The sequence below is a fragment of the Delphinus delphis genome, chromosome 8 (assembly GCF_949987515.2).
Source record: "Delphinus delphis chromosome 8, mDelDel1.2, whole genome shotgun sequence".
Taxonomy (NCBI): Eukaryota; Metazoa; Chordata; class Mammalia; order Artiodactyla; family Delphinidae; genus Delphinus; species Delphinus delphis.
This window is the reverse complement of record NC_082690.1, coordinates 87,009,279-87,030,913: the sequence shown is the minus strand read 5'-3', so window position 1 is coordinate 87,030,913 and position 21,635 is coordinate 87,009,279. Positions and strand designations below refer to the sequence as shown.

Sequence of the window (21,635 nt, the reverse complement as noted above, 5' to 3'; positions counted from 1 at the left end):
ATTCGTGCCCTGGTCCGGGAGGATCCCACGTGCCACGGAGCGGCTGGGCCCGTGAGCCATGGCCGCTGGGCCTGCGCCTCCGGAGCCTGTGCTCCACAACGGGAGAGGCCACAGCAGTGAGAGGCCCGCGTACCGCAAAAAAAAAAAAAAAAAAAAAAAAAAGAGTGGCCATGTAGTAGACACATTTTATTATTGAAGAACAGGACCTTCCAATTATTGCAAGTAGAATATGCTATCTGTTAGTACAGAACTATACCTGCAGCAATAACACAACCTAGAAAGTTATATACTGCAGTGTGGTGAGCTTGAAGTTTGGCACTTACAAAGACCTAGGTTCAAATCCCAGTTGTGGCGCTTCTGAGCTGTGTGCCTTTGGCCAAATAACATAATCCCTGAGTTTCTTTCCTTATCCTGTCTTGTGATGATGGTTATAAAGTAAGATATACCTACCTTATAAAACTGAGAAGATTAAACAAGGTAAGCAACCATTAGTATGATTTTCCCTCCTGTTTCCTCATTTTATAGGTAAGAGAATATTGAGGCACAGAGATAAAGTTTTTACCAAAAGCACAGTAGTTTACAGATAAAGTTGAAACTAGGCTTAAAATACTCTTGACTTAAGCATGCAAACTTGGGAAATGAAGTATGTACTAAAGACCAGTAGCTCCATTCGATAAGGATAGTAATTTATTAAGTAAATAATAAATTATAGCTGCCTGATAAATGCCATAAGTGTAGAACAAGTGCAATTTATGTGATTAAAAATTTAACATATTCATATAATACTTTATGCTTTATAAAGTGCTATGACTAATATAATTTAATCTGACCACAGTAGCCTTATCTTTAAAAGACCTATTTTTTTAGTTATAGTAGTAATTTCATAGACTAAGAAATTTCAGAAAAAATAAATTACTTTAGGTGTGAATAAAGGAAAATCATGACTAATTAATGATTTTGCTATAATTTCTCAACTTTTAATAAAAGCCCAAGTTTCTCTTAACTGTATATATCATATATAGAAGAGGTTAAATTAGAGGTTTAAAAAGTAGCCACTTTGCTAGGAAGAATAAGGTTGCTTGGATTTGTTGCAAAAAATATAAGTAAGTAAATGTGAAAGTAAACTTTGTATGGTCAAAGAAATAAAAGACTGCCACTAACAGAGGCAAATGGTTTTTCAAAATACATCTTTGTACCCTACAATTTCAATTCAATGGTGTCTTCAATATTACAAGTCTAGACAAACCACACCTTCCTTCAGTCCTCCCCGGCCCCATCTCTCGAAATCAACAGACACTAGAAAATAAATTTTAAAAATCCACAAAACTATTTCAAATGATTTTATTAGAAAACTGTTGTGTTTCCCATTTACAAAAAGCTTAAATGTTTCCTGAAATATACCACTTGCTGTACATAACTTATCAGAATCTTAACCTTTTGTACACTGGTGATGGGGGCCATGGAGGGTGGTGTTTTGGACTGGGAAACTGCATCACTGTTGCTGCATTATCCGATAGCACACACCAACCCCACATATTCATAATATACACAGCAAATGAACATGTCGAATATTCTTAAGTTTCTCCCATCTTTAAAGCCCCTGACCTGGTACAGAATCTAACCAATGGACACTTTCATTATAGCAAAAGCTTCCAGCTGGTCCTGCTGATGGCTGTCCTCTCCATTTTGACCTACCTTGCATATTGTGGCCAGATTAACTTGAAAGTAATTCTGCCCTGTTACTGCCTTTTTCAAAAGTCAACAAAAGTTTCCCATTAATAACGTCACCATTTAAAATAATGGTTAATTCTTACCAGCAATACGCTTGGTTCTTTCATTTCCTCACTTCACCTGAGAAAAAGTCCACCATGATGCAATGAGTAATAAGGACAAATTTTCCTTGAAAACTGAGAATTGTCAGTTTTATTTTTCTCCCACACTCTAACTACAATATATTAACTCACAGCACCACCTATCTTTCAATAAAAGGTTAGGAAACTAGTTTTACTTTTAGCATAATGCCCAAATATCTGGCCTGTACAATTTAGTGTGAAATTAAGTCTAAAATGCAGGAAGGAAAAAAAAAAATCTGAAAATAGAAGTTCCATTTGACATGTATATAAAACACTTATACCAGTATGTATCAATTTCTTAGTAATGTTTCAAACAAAGGAGTCTGGCCAGCAGTATACTGAAGATTTTAATCTGCCACAAAATAGACAGTGAACTGTGCCTGAAGATGTTAACTCGAAGTCGCAATCAGGGAGAAGCAGGGCCGTTTTGACTTATAAATTTTAATATTCATTGATATTTTCATGCCCAAGCGTTAACTAGAATGTGTGTTGCCTTTTCCTTAGAAGTCTTCCCAACATTTTGGTCATTTTCCTTGTTTAAATAAGAAAAAAAAAAAAAAAGGTATAAAATTTCATTTTCATATGCTCTCAGTGTGATCCCTATCAGTACTACAAGTAAGTATAAATTTATAACGTGGAAGACAGCCTGCTCATACAGCACACAGTTCATCCTCTGTTTAAGGATCCCAGTCAAGACACCATACCCCTTTCTCAAATCAGTGTTATTCTCTGACCTCACGCTGCAACAGAACTATTTTTAGAAATGACGATTTTCTTACATAAACCTAAGCAGTATAGAAATAGTATAGAAAATATTTTTTGGTCAGAATGAACGGGCATTTGTTCCAACAGCTGAGAAGTCAAACCATGAAAAGTCAAACCATGAGAAGCAACTGATTATATGAAAAGCCTGGCTGTGATGTCCATGAAGAATTAAAATGTCTTGAATTTACAGAGCATTTCTCCTGTGCAGTCCATGTCAGCTCTGTAAGGCAGGCAGGGGCGGGTATCACCACCCATTTCACCTACAGGGAAACAGATGCACTACAGTTTAAGCGTGTCAGTCCATTGGAAAAACAGAACTCCAAGCCAAGGGTGATTTACAGCTGTCTCACGTTCTATTGCTCAGATTTAAAAATTAGAAAAAAAAAATTAATAATTTCAGTTAAAACTGATTGAAAATAATGTAACTCATGAAAGTTATTTTGAAAACAGCATTTGGTTACAATTTTCAGTAATATGACAAAAGTTTTGAAGACTATTTTTAAAGAATAGCTTGTCAAAACTAATTGGATTAAGCAACTTCTTAGCAATTGATATACTGGGGCTCTAACTATTTTAGAAAGCTCTTTTGTTAGAGCGTAAGTAGTTCATCATGTCATAGCATACAACTTGTACCACATAGTCTTTCTTCTGGTGATTCTCATCAGCAGAGAGTAACACGGCTCTGTGACTAGTTAATTAAATCACCATCCAATTCCAGTTACAGTTAGCTTGTCAGTCGTAGCAGAGTTGTTAAAAGAGAGAAATAAGCTCTTCTAACCTTTACAACAATTAGTCAAATTTTCATATTATCAATGGAATAAAAAGGATAGTTCTCACCTGCTTCACAGGCCTTCTATTCTTTCTGAAGTTTTACATTTCACATCCATTTTTTCCTAATGTCATATTACAGTTGACCCTTGAACAACGAGTTTGAACTGTGCATGTCCACTTACACGTGGAGTTTTTTCAGTAAATACCTAGTATAGTACTACCTGATCCCCGGTTGATTGAATCCCCAGATGCAGAACCATGGATACGAGAACCAACTGTAAACTTAAACGCAGATTTTCAACTGCTTGGGATCAGCTCCCCTCACCCTCACAAGGGTTAACTGTGATTTTAAATTCCTTCTCTCCTCCTGCAGAATCCCTTTTAAGCTATTCCAGGGAAATTACTAATATACATCCAGGTACTAAACTTCTGTGTCATGACATTTAAAATACAATAGAAATTTTTATATTTTCTCATATTTTATTGCACAGTATAAACTTGATTAAAATGCACTAAGTAACAACATGTGTTTAAATCAACACTAACTTAAAATGTTAGGTAGGAAATAGCATAACTTACTTTAATATATCCCAACTCAGTATGAAGGTGAGCAGTTTATTTCTGAAGGTTTAGATGTTTTCACTGTAGTTTATTATCAAAGCAAACAAAATATTTTGGTCTCTTTCTTCAGCTTTGATTCTTTTTAATTCTTCTTCTTTAGTTCACAGTGTCACAGAAGTGTAAAATAAGACTGATAGAAACCACTCTAAAACATATGGCTTTATATACATAAAAAATTCAATAATGTTGCCACAACCCCTAATACAGAGTGACTCTTATTTATCTGCTAGTATCCAGAATAAACTTCTGTACATACTAAATTGTTCAAGTACATCTAGAGCAGTGCTTATAAAAGTGACGTCCCACTGCTACATTAATGGGCATCTCTTTGAAGACCACTTCTAATTTCAACACAATTAAGGTAGAGTTCTAAAATTTTTTGCTTTTACAACTTATCATACATCCTCAAATATTCTAAAATGCTCCAATGAGCCAAATATCTAATTTAATTTACATCTAGCTGAACATCCCTTTTGTACAGCACCAGTGGTTAAATTAAAAATGCATCTGACTAACCAAATGTTCTCTTCCTTCCATTAGTTACAGTTTGTTATTTATTTATATAACTCTGAACCCAAACTGAAAATGAAGACAACTCAGGTCAAACTCTTTCACCCTAAATAAACATTTCATTCACTTTACACTTAAATACCTAATTGTTTTCCTATAGTGTATGTTTCTCAGTAACAATGATACAATTAACTAAGCCAAAGACCAACTTCTCATCTTTGAGGATTAGGTAAGTCGGATAGGATTCTCCAGGTTTGCTTTAAAACTTTCCAGAAACCTGGTAGCCAGTTCATCATCTACCACTCGGCTGTCACTGGACATTGTGACCGTTATGAGCTGGTGTTGCTGCAGTTTGGCATTACCCTCTTCATCCTGAGCGAGCTTCAGCACAGGTCGGAATCTCCCAACAGCCAAAATGCAGGCCTGAGGAGGGTTGATCACTGCAGTAAATTCATCGATGCCAAACATCCCCAAATTGGAAATACTAGGGGAAAACAAAAAGCTCTGAAGATGGCATGTCCTTAATCAAAGAACCCTTTCCCTGAGTCATATATTTTTACTTTATTAAAAAACTGTGCCACAGAACCTTATTCCAAGTTACTCAAAGACCAAAGACAAAGAATACCATTTACAGTAGGATCAAAAAAGCAAGTATCAACACACAAATATTGTATCTAATATAAACATTTATTCAGCATTGAACTCGAAGTCCTAGGCAGAGGAATATGGCAAGGAAAAGAAATAGAAGGTATGAAGACTAGAAAAAAGAAATTAAACTTTATTATTCACAGATGAACTGATTGTGTACAAAGAAAATCTAAGCCTCTATAGATAAACTAGTAAGATTAATAAATGAATTTAGCGTAGTCACTAGATAATAAGTCAATATAAAAATTTATATCTATATACAAGTTGCTTTCATTAGAAAATAATACCATTTACAATAGTATACAAAATATCTAGGACTAAATCTAATGAAACATATATAAGACCTCTAAACAAAAAATTATAAAACACAACTGAAAGAAATCAAAGAACAAGTAAACAATGGTTTATACCACGCTCATTCACTGGAAGCCTCAACGCTATAAGGATGTCAATTCTCCTTAAACTTAAATTGATCAAACAATTCAATGCAATCCCAATAAAAATCTGAGCAAGATTAGTGTGTGTGTGTGTGTGTGTGTGAAAAATGACAAGTTGATTCTAAAATTTATTTGGAAGTACAAAGCCAGGAAAGACAATCTTGATGGTGAACAAATTTGGAAGACTTTCATTATCATATATCAAGTTATAGTTTGCTGGTATTAAGCAAGGGAAGGACAAACAGGTCAATTGAAAAGGAGAGAGAATACAGAAAAGGACCAAACACACTTGGTTACCTTCTCAATGCTACAGAGAAGTAGTAATCTTTTCAATAATTGAGGCTTAGTCCATTAATTATCCACAAAGGGGAAAAAAAAGAGAATCGTGACCTTTACTTCCATATCAAAGACAAAAATCTAATTTCAGATGAATTGCAACCTACATGTGAGAAGTTACAAAGCTTCTGAAGCTAACACAGAAGAATAACTTCATGACTCTGGGATAGACAATAATTCCTAGCAGAAAACAAGGAGTACTAACTATAAAGAAAAATACTGATAAATAGGATTTTATTAAAATTCAGAACTTCTGTTCATTAAAAAACACCATCAAGAAAGTTTCAAAGGCAAGGTACAAAGTGGGAAAGGTATTTCAAATAATATATATCCTATAAAAGTCTGTGTATCAGGAAAAAGGAACTACTATAAAACATTTTTAAAAATAGACACAAGACTTCAACAGGTATTTTATCCGATGAGTTACCAGATACCCAAATGGCTGACAGATAAATGAAAACAGTATTCAACATCATTAATTTGCATTTCTCTGATCACAAAGAGTACCACTACACACAACAAGATTCATTAAAATTTAAAACCTAATAATATTAAGAGTTAACAAGAATATGAAGCAACGGGAATTCTTCATACACTGTTGATGGAAGAAAAAAATGGTAGAACCATTTTGGAAAACTATCTGGCAGGACCTACCAAAGCTATAAACCCAGCAATTCTACTTTCAGGTCTATACAACAAAAATATGTACATATAGTCACCATAAGACACTAACAAAAATGTTCACGAGCACCAAACTGTAAACAACACAAATGCCCAACAGTGAAATGGACACTAGCATATTTATACAGCATACTACAGAATACTATAACGCAATAATAAATAAATGACTGCTTCACACAACTACATGCATGGTTCACCTCACAGACATTAATGTTGAGCGAAAGAAGTCAGACACTGAAAAATATGTATTTATGTAAAGATCAAAGTTGGCAAAACAAGAACTTCGGTGATAATTTTCAGAATCATGGTTACCCTCAAGGGGGTGAGAATTAGGAAGGGTAAAGGGAGGCTTATGGGATGCAGATAATGTTTATTATCCTGCTTTGGTTGGTTACACAGCTTTCTTCACTTTATAAAACATTGCAGCTACACTCTGTGTACTGTACTGTAAGTTATAAACAAAAATAGAGCTGATAATAACTCAGGAGTCTATGTGTTAATATTTTACCCCAAAGGACCTTAAAATAAATCACAAGTAGAAAAAAAATAGTTGACGTTTATAAATCTATTGTATGTCAGACCCTGAATGTCATTCTATGAACATCTAAATGGGTTAACTAGCTAACCCTAATGGCTTCCTACTAGCTTTGATTCATATCAAAGACTAACTGTCTGAAGAACATTTTCACATATTCTCTTGTCTAAATAAAGTATGATATTTAGCTTAAATTTTTAAAGAAATGCTTCAGAAAATAAATGAAAACAGGTTAACAAGGACTTCATAAGTCTTATGTCTGATGCTACAAATAATTAAGTTTAAATTTTACCTAAAAGATCCTCCTTGGTATTCTTCAGGTAACAATTTTCCATCTCTAGCTTTCTTTGATAGAGCCTGAGAAAAATACAAACAGAGCATGACAACCAACACTACATTATATGGCTGATTTTGTCACTTAAAAATATGTTTATAGGGTACACTCTCATCTTTGATATGCCTTGACCTGACTTTATAAGAGACTATATATACATACGTGTGTGTGTGTGTGTGTATATATATATATATATATTTTAAAATTATATATATAAAATTTTCTCTAACACACTTAAAAAAATGAGTAAGTTAGAGCATAGATAATCCAAGAAGCTATACACATGTGAATCAGAACTCTAGAAAAATCATTTCCCTTTAAAAATTCTTCAAATATTGGAATTACCTTGTACACTATGCAGAATGTTTCAGTGGTTTTTATATATACAGTGAAGTATTCCATTTTGCCTATAAAATTTTTTCTTGTAAGACAAAGTATTAGAAGAGCCTTTCTTGTTACTCTAGTAGCTTTTAAATAAATTATTCAACGGCAACAATCTCACAACCAATGCATCGATTTTCATTTCAGTGTTTGCTTCTTTTTCACCCATAACATATATATAACTTCAAACAGTTGTTAAAAAAACCAGAGAATTTTATAGTTACTTTTCAGTATTATATGCATCTTCTGTATTGTTAGTCTTTGCAACTGATTTTTAAATGTCTGTTTAACATTCTAAATACTGCACCTGCCACAATTTAGTCATTTTCCTAGTGTTGTAATTTGGTTCATTTGTTTCTTTTGAATTCCTTCATATAAATTCTCAGAAATGGAATTACAAAGCCCTAGAAAATGAACTTTTTTTTTTGGTTCTTGATCCTATAGCTAAAACATTTCCTGTGAGCTAGTCTACCCTGCTACAAGGAATGTAAAAATGTAGTAATTTCACTACACCCTTGACAAAACTGATGTCTAAAACCTTAGAGCGAAAGACAGATAACACTCTGAGAGCTATATGAGGAAAAGTAGTTGAATTTCCCTCTACTTGGAATTAACCACACATCTTAATTTTTATTTTTCAATGCTTCAAAAGCAAGGGGACAGAGACTGAGTCTTTACATACGAAAAATTAATGAAGAATTACTTTATGAGGGGGACAACAGAGATAAGCTACTGTCATTGGGTAGATGATATAAATCTGGGGTTTACTTAATATTCTATATTGTATAGCTAACAAAAGGTACAATTACAATCCCCACTGAAAACTACTTAATTTTGAACCATAGATGATTTAATTTTTGAAAAATAAAACATTCTTTAAAAATCAAAAAAACGATCTCAACATATCACTGTGACTTACTGCCAAATGAATCGATTACAGATTTATATTATTTGGATATAGTTACTTACAAAACTACTTAGATCCAGAATGAAAAAAATAAGAGATGAATTTAGACTTGTATAGTCCTTGGAATATTAGAAGTAGAGAGGACAATCTACAAATGCATTTCTCCTGCCTTAAGCAATATAATAACTTCACATGATCTGAACAAGCACGTATCACATGAACTTTAAAAGGCATTTCTCTAAAGGCAGATGATCATAACACATCCTGATGAGTTACCAGGCTACAACAAATAAAAAACATATTCATTAAAAAAAAACAACAACAACAGATGATAAGCACACGTAATAAATACACTTTAAGAAAATCTCTATAGACCCAAAACATCAGCAGGATATTCCTGTCAACGAATGCCTAAGAGTGTGGAATAAGAATAGATTCTGATGAGGATCATTGGTTTTGAAAGTAACTAATTCTCACTGGTATTTCCCGGGAGTGTGAACGTAAAAATCAAAGCTCATGTTTCCTGAACCATCCAGTTGACAAGACATAATACAAGCTGACTAGCAAATACTTCTAAAATATATCACATGCCTTACTAATTTATTCAACAAATTTACTGGGTACTAAGGAGCTAAACTTTGCCTCTGCCTCTTAAAACTGTTGAAGCTGGCCTACTGCCTGCGTTCCGCCATTCAATGTGATGTTTTTGGTGAGAGCCGACTCTTCCATATTGGACCCCAGGAAAAAGAAAGCGTTTTCGCTTCTGGAATACCAAGTACTTCTAGTGGTCTCGACTGTAGAGAGGAAATGAATAAACTTCTAAGAATAAAATGCTGTGAAAAGTGAGGTCTGTCCATTACCACTTTGATAGAGATATAGTTTCAGCTTTAATTTTAAAATTTATCTAAAATACCATCTCTAGAGTTGCATTATAGACTTTGGGAAACAAAGCAGCCAACTTGAACACAGCTGGCCTTAACTTGTACACATGTTATTTCTGAATTTTTAAATGTTAAATGTTCTTAAAATGGGTTGTACCTGGATAAAAGCTTAAAAGTCTACATACGTAACTGATAAGCACTTGGAAATACCAGAAATATACATTACGTACATGCACACGCAAGGATCTCACAGCGTGGCAGAGTATGCTAACCTACCTTCACAGAGGCAGCAATCTCTGGCAGACCCTTAGCAGCAGCATCTTTGATGACTGGTGTAATTAACCCTTTATCTGTTGCCACAGCCACTGAAATGTCAATAAAGGGCAGTTGCTTTGGGCTCTCTCCATCCCAGCTTACATTAACACTCGGCATTTGCTAGAAAGCAGAAGTAGAGAAAAATGTTGCTGAAGAAGTGGCTTTAGACCAAGGTTGTTATGGAAAAATAACTAACATTATTATGTAGTTTTGAAAGGGAATATAGCTAGACTGAAGGAAATAAATAAAACTTCGATTTGAAAAAAGTGGTTTGGACCTCTATATTAAATATCTTTTATGTTTGGGAAGAATAATTAAACATACCATCCTTTTTGAAGCAAGCCTGAGGAAATTCTGATGATGTACACATGTTTTGATCTCTTTATATCATGGTTAAGAAAAGGGCTTCCTTTGTTAAACCTAATTGCTAGGAAGTATTTAACGTTTGTTAACCTTCCTGTCTCATATGATGACCGACATGATCTTGAGGAGAAGAGGGGAGGGCAGAGGGGTAGTGACATCCAACCACATTACTTCTATGGCATGAGGAAGCCTGACTTTCTAGTGCAGCCCTGGGAAATATTAGTAGGCCCTTAATAAATGACTTCCCTATTTAAGAGAGATTTCCTAGGCTTCATAAACATATGCTACATACTATATATGAGCATGTATATATTTAATATACATACAACTACACTGAGGATGAAAAAAACCGGGAGATGACTAAATGCCTGGAAACAGTGTGTATTGATAATGTTGCCAGACATCACTGGAGAAAATGATGCTGAAAAACAGATATCAAAAACTAATTTCTCTTCTCAAAAATTCATTGCTTTCTGCAGAGTGAGACCCAAGCCTCCCAGCATGTCATTTAAGCATGGCAATCCACAATTTGATTCCATCCAATCTAATTTTACTCCTGACCACTCCCCTAAGATGAATTTCCACTTTACTCAGGCTTCTCATTCTTATGCTACACTCATTTCTATTTCACCACTGTTCAACTGCAATTTTCACTTCTTCTTTCAAGGCTCAACTCTTTCATTCAACAATGCCACTGTGTCAAAATAATAAAGTCCCAATCTCCCAGAAGATTTTAAATTCTTCATGGACATGGACAATGAAGTAAAAGAAGAAAACAAAACAAAACAAACAAACCCTCACAAATGAAGAACGTCTGGCAAATAAATTTAATTAGAAAGTTATGTAACAAAAACCTCTAGGATAAAGCCTAGGTTGTATTCAAAGGAAAATTCATCTTAAACTTTCTTATTAATAAAAAATAATTATAATGAATTACACATTCAAGTTTCTAACAAGATATTTCTAACCAAAATAAACCTAGGGAAAAGAAGGAGGGAACACATAATGAAACAATGTAAAAGGAGTGATAAAGCAAATATGCAATAATAAAAGTGAGACAGTTCAGAATAAACCCAGGCATTGAGGACATTAAAATAATTATAAGAAGCAAATTCAAATAACTCTAGGCTAATAAGTTTGGAAATCCAGGTGAGATGAATGATTTCCTGGGAATATGTAAATTTCTAAAATTGATTCAAGAAAAAGCTGAAAACCAAACAGCTTGATAATTATAGGGGAAAAAAATGGGAAAGCTGCCAAGGCCCCTTCCTCAAAATAGCACTAGGCTCCGATAGTTTTACTGGTCAATTCTATAAAACTTCAAGAAATACAAATCTTTGTGATACTGAAACAAGCACAGAGAAAGGAAAGGGAAAAACACAACCAAATTCATTTTATGAAGCAAATGATTTAGAAAAAAGAAAAGTCTGAAAAAGCAAGCACACAATTTAAATTACAATTACTTATGGTTTCTGATACAAAATTATAAAATGAAATCTTAACAAATAGTTAATGGACCACTAGAGACTCACTTGAAGAAGGCAAGAATGATTCATAATTAGAAGATCGTTAATATAAATCAAAATATTATTTGGTCCAAAGAGAAAAAACATACGAACACTGAGATACCAAACGACTGAAAAGGCATGCCTTTAAAATTCTCTATAGTTGTGCTCTCCAAGAACTAAAAATAAACTCCTTACAAAAATACTTTAAATACAGCACTTAGTAAGCAGTGATGCAGAAAATAGCGTAGTTATAGAAAGAAGGCATGACAGCAAATGGTGCTGAGCAGGGATTCAGGAAGCCTGGGCTTTGGATTTACATCTCCAGTCGGACACCTCACTGAACTGCAGGCTCTGACGTTCACCTGCCTTCCTGCCACCCCACTGGGACACTATGAGGTTTCCTGAACTTACTTTGTCCAAAACTGAAGTCTAGATTCCCTGCCTCAAACCTGCTCCTCTCCCAGTCTTAGCACATGGGAAATTCCATTCCTTCCACTGCTTGGACCAAAACCCTTGTCCTTCTTTCTCTCACATTCCACATCCAATCCACCAGCAAACCCTGGTGGTTCTGCCTTTGAAATGTAACCACTTCCACCCTTGCCTCTCCGCAAGCTGTGTTCCACACAACCGCTGCAGCAGGCTCTCCTTTTTCTTTTTAAAGTTTCAAGTCAGATCATGTTAATCCTTCGCTCAAAACCCTCCAAAGACTTCCTTCTCATTTGTAATAAAATTCCTCCTCCTTCCCATGGTCACCAAGGCCTCGTGTACTTCGGGACCCCCTTAGCCCCTCTCCCTCTTCTTTTTATGTTTAATCTCATCTCTTACCCTCCTAGTCTCACTAATTCCACTCCAGGCACACTTCATCCCCAGCACCATGTCTCTGGGTGACACGATCCACTCCTCACAGCCTCTGTGTTTGCTGTTCCCTCTGCCTGGAGCATCTTCTACCACATCTCTACATGGTTTTCTCCCTCTCTTTCCACAGGACTTGTCTCAATTATCATCCTGCCAGAGAAGCCTTCCTTGGCTAACTTTTGAAAATAACACCTCTAGTTCTTCTGTTCCCTTAACCTGCTTTCTTTTTCTCCTCAGCACTTTCACTATCTGACATATATATTTGTTTGCCTCTCCCAACTAGAATATAAGCCCCATGAGAGCAGAAAATATGTAGGCTTTTGCTCACTATTATATCTCTAGTATTTAGCACATGCTAGGGGATCAATTAGTATTTGTAGAATAAATGGTCTTTATTCTGCTGTAATTAGTTGTAAGCCTTTGTGATTCTCAGTTTCTCCATCTGCAAAACTGAGTGAGATTAAATAACAGAATATATTTAGCATTAAAATTGTAAAATTTTTGTCACTTAAAAATAAGAGTTCTATTTATTATCTAAAATCCCAAGATGTGAGACTACTTTGGAAGCCAAAATTATTTGGGGTTTGCTACTTACTTTAAGGGTAACAGCCGCTGCCTTGATGATAAAATCGTTTACTGATACTTTGATGTCATCTGAAAGAAAAACAAGTGTATTAAAATTAATGTTCATAATAAAACTTTTAAATTAACCATTATGATTTCAAACTTTTAAATTATGGACTGCACTGACAAACAATGATAAAAAATATTACAGGTTTTGTTCGCTTAGTCATGGTTCCTCTGAGTAGAAAAACTTGCATTATATGAGGTCCTGGATTAATATTAACCATGAATATAAAAGTTTTCTCCTGATCCTGATTTACAGTTCTTTTAAACTGCTCAGATAGCATACACAAGAACTTAAAAGACACATGACAACCATAATCAGAGAGAAAAGATCCAAGTTCCATGTCTTGAAAAAGACAAATGGTCTGTCCATGGCATATATAGTCAGGAAGTTTACAAGATGATTCATTTTTTTCCCACATCCTTTTCAAACGTCCGTATTCTGTGTATTCTTTATAATACATGGATTATATTAGAACAGTGGTAGCTGTAGTCACTTTAAAAAAACAAATTTTAAATAGCGTTCAGAGCGGGGATGTTCAGAAATTTCTTTTTACTAACAAAGTGTACAATCAATAAATTTAAGATCACTGCATTAAATAAGAGCTGCTTTTTAACTTAACAAAACAGGATATAGCAAATGCCAAAGATGAAGCAATGCTGGCGTGGGTCTTAATGCAATGAATAAAATGAGGTTCTCTGTCTAGTTTTATGGTGAATCCATTTAAATCAATTTCCTTCCAGTATAATGTTTTAAGATAAAGCTGGGGTCCCCTCCCTTCCCAAAGAGCTGATCTTAATGAAAGCATTTGGTTTATACCTCTGCTTTTCCCAGTGCGTATGAAAGTGTTGAAAATGTAAACTACATTTGATTCTTTATTGCAACGGCTTCTATAAAAAGACTTTAAGATGGTATCTAGTCAGTTGATGGTATGTGGTAGGATACACAAATCCTGTTACTCTGCTATGATGGAATTTTACATGAATGATATCTCATTCCAAAGGCATGCTAAGATTTCAGAAAGGGATTAGATGTATTACCATAAACCTAAATACTGTCAAACTGTCATGGTAACTGTCAGCTGCTCTTCTAATACACAGCTCTTACAATTCAGATTTCCTGAAACACAAGCATTTTTGTTTGTTTAAAACTCCTCTGGGAGCAGAAAAACAAACGGATTTCCAGTGCTTAGAGACTTAATGATACCCACATACAGAAAATTTGGTCTGCATAAATTCAAATATGCAGACAGAATATTTTATGAACACACTCTGCTTACCTCTCATGCCTCCCTCTGCCTCCTTCTCACTTTACCTACTATCCATAGGTGTCCACAGTGAAGACTTCCCAAACCATTTACCAGCTGATGGTTTCCAAATCTACTGCCCAAGTCCATAGGCCTCACTTAAAATTCCCTGCCCTCATCATACTCCTACATTTGACCACTTTCTTCATCTTGAAACATGTTCTCTTTCTGACTTCTGTGTCACAGACTCTCCTGGTTTTATTCCACTCTCTGCTTACTTACTTTCAGTCCCTTTCTCTCAATGTTGACATCTCGCCAGGTGAGAACTTTCAGTTTGATACCATTTATATGATAATGATTCCTCCAAATTCTATCTTGAATCCTGGTGTATCTGGAGCTTCAGACTCATACACCCTCTTTCTCACATGACATTTTCTACTTACGAGTCTGATAGGCATCTCAAATCTAATATGTGCAAAGGAGATTTTTTTCAAGTTCCTTTATTTTAAAATAAAATTTAAAACTTACAGAAAAGTTTTTTTTGCTTTTTTTTTTTTGTGGACATTTTCAAACATACAGAAAGACCATTGGTAACATTTATTAAGAAGAGAGTAGGAAATACGTTGTGAGGGAATATCAAATATTCTCCTTTGCATACTGGTACAAAACAAAGTGTGGAACATACTTATAGAATGTTATATACTATAACCTTTAATGTGGGCCCTTTGAAGACTCATCAAAAAATCCCTAATTGAAAGGACATACCAAACCTGGTCCAGGCAAAGATACTACACTAATCCATACCTCCAATGAAATAGTACTTTTCCTGCCTCATGAGAGGAAGGAATCAGGAAAATTATTCCCACAATAACCTCTATATCATAACTAGCAAGTATGATTTGAAACCTGTAAGGGGAGCTTTCAGGGTTAACTTTTTGAATATTGATCACTCTGTCTAAAACAGCTTTCCATTTAGTTCCTTGGACTATTAAAATCTGTCAGGTTTGAAAGCCTGTACCTATACTGATTTTTCAGTTCTGCTTTCACTTAGGATGCAGAAAGCCACAAGAGAAAGTTGTGCCCATCCAAATAGGGTGGGAGGAAAAGCAACATAAACTACAAAATCATAACTTTCTTGAGCTTATTAGGGAGCTGAGGTTACATCTAAGCGTTACAATTATGTCTAACATTTATAATTAGAGTTCCAAGGAGAAAACACATGAAGCAGAAGATATAGTTAAAAATAACTGTATCTGGGAGTTTTCCAAAATTAATGAAAGACAACAAACCACAAATCCAAGAAGCTGAGAGAAACCCAGACAGGATAAATGCAATAGGGAAAAAACAAAAAACAAAAAATGTTAGGCATATAATAGTCAAGCTGCTATTGGAGAAAATCTTGAAGGCAACCAGAGAGAAAGAAAACATTACATACAGGGAAACACAGATTAAGAATGGCAGCAGATATTCTGCAAGTCAGAAGATAATGGAATGGTATCTTTAAGTAAAAATACTGGGGGAAAAAAACCTATTTACTCAAAATTTTATACCCAGCAAAAGAATCTTTCAAAAATGAAGGAGACACACCCATTAGAATGACTACTATCAAAATCACAGAAATAACAAGTGTTAGTGAGGATATAGAGCAACTGGGACCCTGATTTGCACTGATGATAAGAATATAAAATGATGCAGCCACAACAGAAAACAGTATGTGAGTTCCTCAAAAAGTTAGAGTTAGAATTACCATATGATTCAGCAGTAACACTTCTGGGGATACAACCACAAGATCTGAAAGTAGAGATGCAAAGAGATACTTGTACATCCATGTTCACAGAAGCATATTCATAAAAATCAAAAGATGGAAGCAACCAACTGTCCACTGACAGATAAATGAATACATAGAATGTGGAATATACATAAGATGGAATATCATTCAGTCTTAAAATGGATGAAAATTCTAACATATGCTCATTGTGAATGAACCTTGAGAACAATATGCTAAGTGAAATAAGCCTGTCACAAAAGGACAAGTACTGTATGAGTCCACTCAAATGAGATACAGAGTGGTCAAATTCACACAGAGAGTACAATAGTGGCTGCTCGAGGCTGAGGGGAAAGGGGAACAGGGAGTTACTGTTTAACAGGTATAGTGCTTCAGTTTTACACAATGAAGAGTTTTGTGAATAAGCATGGTGGCAATGGCTGCACAACAATATGAATGTACTTAATACCACAGAACTGTATACGCAAAAATGGTTAAGATGGTAAATTTTGTGTTATGTATATTTCACCAGAATTCATAATTCAAGGGATGGAAAAAAATGAAGGAGAAATAGACTTTTCCAGACAAAAACTGAAAGAATTTTTTGCCAGCCAACCTGTACCACAAGAAACATTAAGAAAGTTCTTCAGGCAGAAGTATGATAGCAGATAGCTAGCACTCTGGTTCTGTACAAAGAAATGAAGAATGATGAAACTGGTAAAAATACATACAAGTATAAAAAGACATTTTTCCCCTCATTTTTAAAACTTTAAAATATAGTTGATTTGCTAAAGTAAAAAAAAATTATACATATATTCTGCTGACATCATATGTAGAAGTAAAGCATAAGAATAACAGCATAAAGGATGAGGGAGGGAATACAGGCATACTGTAAGGTGCTTACATTATACATGAGGTGGTGCAATAAAAATATGAAGGTAGATGTGATAAAGAATTATACTGTAAACCCTAAAGGAACCACAAAAATAAACAAACATGAATAAATAAATAATGAGAGAGGAGAGAGAGTAAAAAGAAATAAAATGGAATCATAAATAATCCAAAATGAGATAAGAAACAGGAAAAACAGGAAGAATGATGGGACAAAAACAAAGGACAATAAATGGTACAAAAGAAAATTTTACAAAGGAAAAACAAAGAACAAATCATTAAATGTGAATAGTTTAAATCTTAATAAAAAGAAACCACAGGATTGGATTAAAAAAGTGAGAACCAATTATATGCTGTCTGCAAGGAACCATCTAAATACAGGCATACCTCATTTTATCGTGCTTTGCTTTACTGCCCTTTGCAGATATTGTGATGGGGTTTTTTTGTTTTTGTTTTTTTTAACAAATTGAAGGTTTGTGGCAACGCTGCTTCAAGGAAGTCTACTGGTGCCATTTTCCCAACAGCATTTGCTCGCTTCATGTCTCTGTGTCATATTTTGGTGATTCTCTCAATATTTCAAACTTTTTCATTATTACTATATTTGTTATGGTGATCTGAGATCAGTGATCTTTGATGTTACTATTGTAATTGTTTTGCGGTGCCACGAACCACACACATAGAAGGTGAACTTAATTGATAAATATTTGCGTGTGTTCTGACTGCTCCACTGACTGGCTGTTCCCCTGTCTCTCTCCCTTTCCTCAGGTCTCTTTATTCCCTGAGATTCAACAATGTTGAAATTGGGCCAATTAATAACCATACAATGGCCTATAAGTGTTCAAGTGAAAGGAAGAGTCACACATCTCTCACTTTAAATCAAGAGCAAAAAGTGATCAAGCTTCGTGAGGAAGGCATGTTGAAAGACAAGGTAGGCCGAAAGCTAGGCCTCTAGTGCTGAACAATTAGCCAAGTTGCAAATGAATGCAAAGGAAAAGTTCTTGAAGGAAATTAAAAGTGCTGCTCCAGAGAACACATGAATGATAACAAAGCAAAACAGCCCTATTGCTGATAGGAAGAAAGTCTGAGTAGTCTGGATAGAAGATCAAACCAGCCACAACATTCCCTTAAGCCAAAGCCCGATCCAGAGCGAGGCCCTAACTCTTCAATTCTGTGAAGGCTGAGAGAGGTGAGGAAGCTGCAGAGTAAAGTTTGAAGCCAGCAGAGGTTGGTTCATGAGGTTTAAGGAAAGAGCCATCTCTATAACATAAAAGTGCAGGGTGAAGCAGTAAGTGCTGATGTAGAAGCTGTAGCAAGTTATCCAGAGGATCTAGCTAAGAACATTAAGGAAGATGGCTACATTAAACCACAGATTTTCAATGTAGATGAAACAGCCTTCTATTGAAAGATGTCATCTAGGACTTCATAGCTAGAGAAAGTCAGTGCTGGCCTCAAAACTTCAAAGGATAGGCTGACTCTCCGGTTAGGCAGCTGGTGACTTTAAGTTGAAGCCAGGGCTCATTTACCATTCCGAAAATCCTAGGGCCCTTAAGAATTATGCTAAATCTACTCTGTCTGTGCTCTATATATAAATGGAACAAAAAGCCTGTATAACAGCATACAGTTTACATACTGTTTACAAAACAGTTTACTGAATATTTTAAGCTCCCTGTGGAGACCTACTGCTCAGAAAAAAAGATTCATCTTAAAATATGATTGCTCGCTGACAATGCACCACGTCACCCAAGAGCTCTGACAGAGATGTACAACAAGATTAATGTTGTTTTCATGCCTGCTAACAATCCATTATGCAGCCCGTGGATCAAACATAATTTCGACTTTCAAGTCCTTGTAAGAAATACATTTCATAAGGCTATAGCTGCCATATATAGTGATTCCTCTGATGGACTTGGGCAAAGTAGGTTGAAAAACTTTGGAAAGGATTCACTATTCTAGCTGCCATTAGGAACATTTGTAATTCATGGAAAGAGGTCAAAATATCAACATTAGCAGGAGTTTGGAAGTTGATTCCAATCCTCATGAATGACTTTGAGGGGTTCAAGACTTCAGTGGAGGAAATAACTGCAGATGTGGAAGAAACAGCAAGAAAACTAGAATTAGAAGTAGAACCTGAAGATATGATTGAATTGCTGTAATCTCATGATAAAACTTGAACAGATGAGGAGTTGCTTCTTACTGATAAGGAAGGAAAGTGGTTTCTTGAGATGGAATCTACTGGTGAAGATGCTGTGAAGACTGTAGAAATGACAACAAAGGATTCAGAATATTACATAAACTTAGTTGATAAGCAGCAGCAGGGTTTGAGAAGATTGACTCCGCTTTTGAAAGAAGCTCCACTGTGGACAAAATGCTATGAAACAGCATCGCTGCTACATAGAGTCGTTTGTGAGAGGAGAGTCAGTCAATCAATGTAGCAAACTTCACTGCTGTCTTATTCTTTTAAAAATGCCCACAGCCACCCCACCCTTCAGCAACTCCCACCCTGATCAGTCCACAGCACTCAACATCAAGGCAAGACCCTCCACCAGCTGAAGGCTCAGATGGTGGTTAGCATTTTTAGCAATAAAGTATTGTTAGACATAATGCTACAGCACACTTAACAGACTATAGTATAGTGTAACATTACTTTTATATGCACGGGAAACCCCCCCCCCCCAAAAAGTGTGACTTGCTTTATTGAAATATTTGCTTTATTGTGGTGGTCTGGAACTGAACTCATGATATCTGTGAGGCATAAAGATACACATACATTCAGAGTAAAAAGATCTAAAAAGACATAATAGAAAAACACTAATCAGAGAAATCTGGAATGCCTATACAAATATCAGGCAAAGGAGGTTTGAGGATAAGGAATATTATACCAGGAACAGACAGGACATAACATGATGGGTCTATTCACCAAGAAAACATAAAAATCCTAAATGTGTATATGCCTAATAACAGACCTTTAAAATACATGAAGCAAAAACTGATAAAAACTAAGAGGGGAAACAGAGAAATTTACAATTATAATTAAGGATTTTAACGCTTGTCTTTCAAGAATTAATAAAACAAAGAGACAGGAAATCAGTAAATTTACAGAAGGTAAGAACAATAGTATCAACCAACTTCACCTAACCAACATTCATAAAACACTCCTCAAAAGTAGGACACACATTCTTTCCAAGGACACTAACCTTTGTGCTCCATTGCCTGTGCTTAGTTGTGCTGGCTCTGCATCTTTGTAAAAGAATATTGCCTATAGCCTGAAATATACATAATAGCCCTTTCTCAATGCTCTGCAGGCAGAGGCTTGAACTTTAAAGGTGTAACACTTTTCCATTCACATAGAGATAAAAAGTTGCAGAGCAGAAAGCAATTGCCTTGTTGGAGGTTTACAGGAACTTGTGACCAGACCCACCCTGGCACTGTAAAAACAAAGGATTCCAGCACCAAAAAGACTGCAACAACCAGTCACATCCCCTACCCTTTTAGTATAAAAGAAGCCTGAATTCTAACTCGGGTAAGATGGTTCTTTGGGACACAGTCTGCCATCTTCTTGGTCTGCTGACTTTCTGAATGAAGTGCTATTACTTGCCCTAACATCTCGTCTCTCAATTTATTGGCCTGTTGTGCAGTGAGCAGTATGAGCTTGGACCAGGTAACATTATGACTATAAAATAAATCTCAACAAACTTAAAAAGATTTAAATCATACAAAGTGTCTCCTCTAAACACAGTGGAGTTAAACTAGAAATCATAAAAGAAAGAAAACTGAAAAGTCCCTAAATATTTGGAAATTAAACTTATACTTCTAAATAACTGATTAATCAAAAAAGAAATCACAAGGGAAATTCGAAAACATCTTGAACTGAGTAGGAAGGAAAGTAAAACATGCCAAAATTTATGGGATACAGCTGAAGCACTGCTTAAAGGGAACTTAAAAGTATCATATGCTTACGTTAGAAATAAAGTTTATTATATTATATTGACATCGATTTTCACCTTAAGAAACTAGGGGAAAAAAGGGCAAATTAAACCCAAAGCAAATAGAAAAAATGAAATAATAAAGATGAGAGTAAAAATCAATAAAAACAAAATTATAGAAATAGAAAAAGTTAGTAAAATCAAATAACTGATTCTTTAAAGAGATCAATAAAATTGATAAACCTCTAGACAGACTGACCAAGAAAGTTAGAAGACAAATTACTAATATAAAAAATGGTAATCTCATCTCCTTTACAGTCATCCCTCCGTATCCGAGGGGAACTGGTTTCAGGACACGCCTTGGATACCAAAATCCGAGAATGTTCAAGTCCCTTGCATGAAATGGTGTAGTATTTGCATATAACCTACATGCATCCTCCCGTAAATTTTAAATCTCTAGAATACTAGTAATAGTTAATAT

The 21,635-nt window shown here is 35.2% G+C and overlaps 1 protein-coding gene across 2 annotated transcripts in view; it reads right to left on the bottom strand.

Moving 5' to 3' along the window:
* Nucleotides 1-1,041: 1,041 nt before the first annotated feature.
* Nucleotides 1,042-21,635, bottom strand: part of PDHX (pyruvate dehydrogenase complex component X) — a 78,453-nt gene continuing 57,859 nt past the window's right edge. Inside the window, exons 8-12 of one of the 2 annotated variants that reach the window (XR_009520401.1) lie at nt 13,297-13,355; nt 9,937-10,095; nt 7,450-7,514; nt 3,969-5,004; nt 1,042-2,878 (exon numbers count right to left, since the gene is read on the bottom strand). Coding sequence is in view for 1 of the 2 variants with exons in the window: in XM_060018690.1 (XP_059874673.1) it covers nt 4,746-5,004; nt 7,450-7,514; nt 9,937-10,095; nt 13,297-13,355 (542 nt within the window). In the remaining variant the exon portion in view is untranslated. The other variant, XM_060018690.1, reaches the window with a different exon arrangement.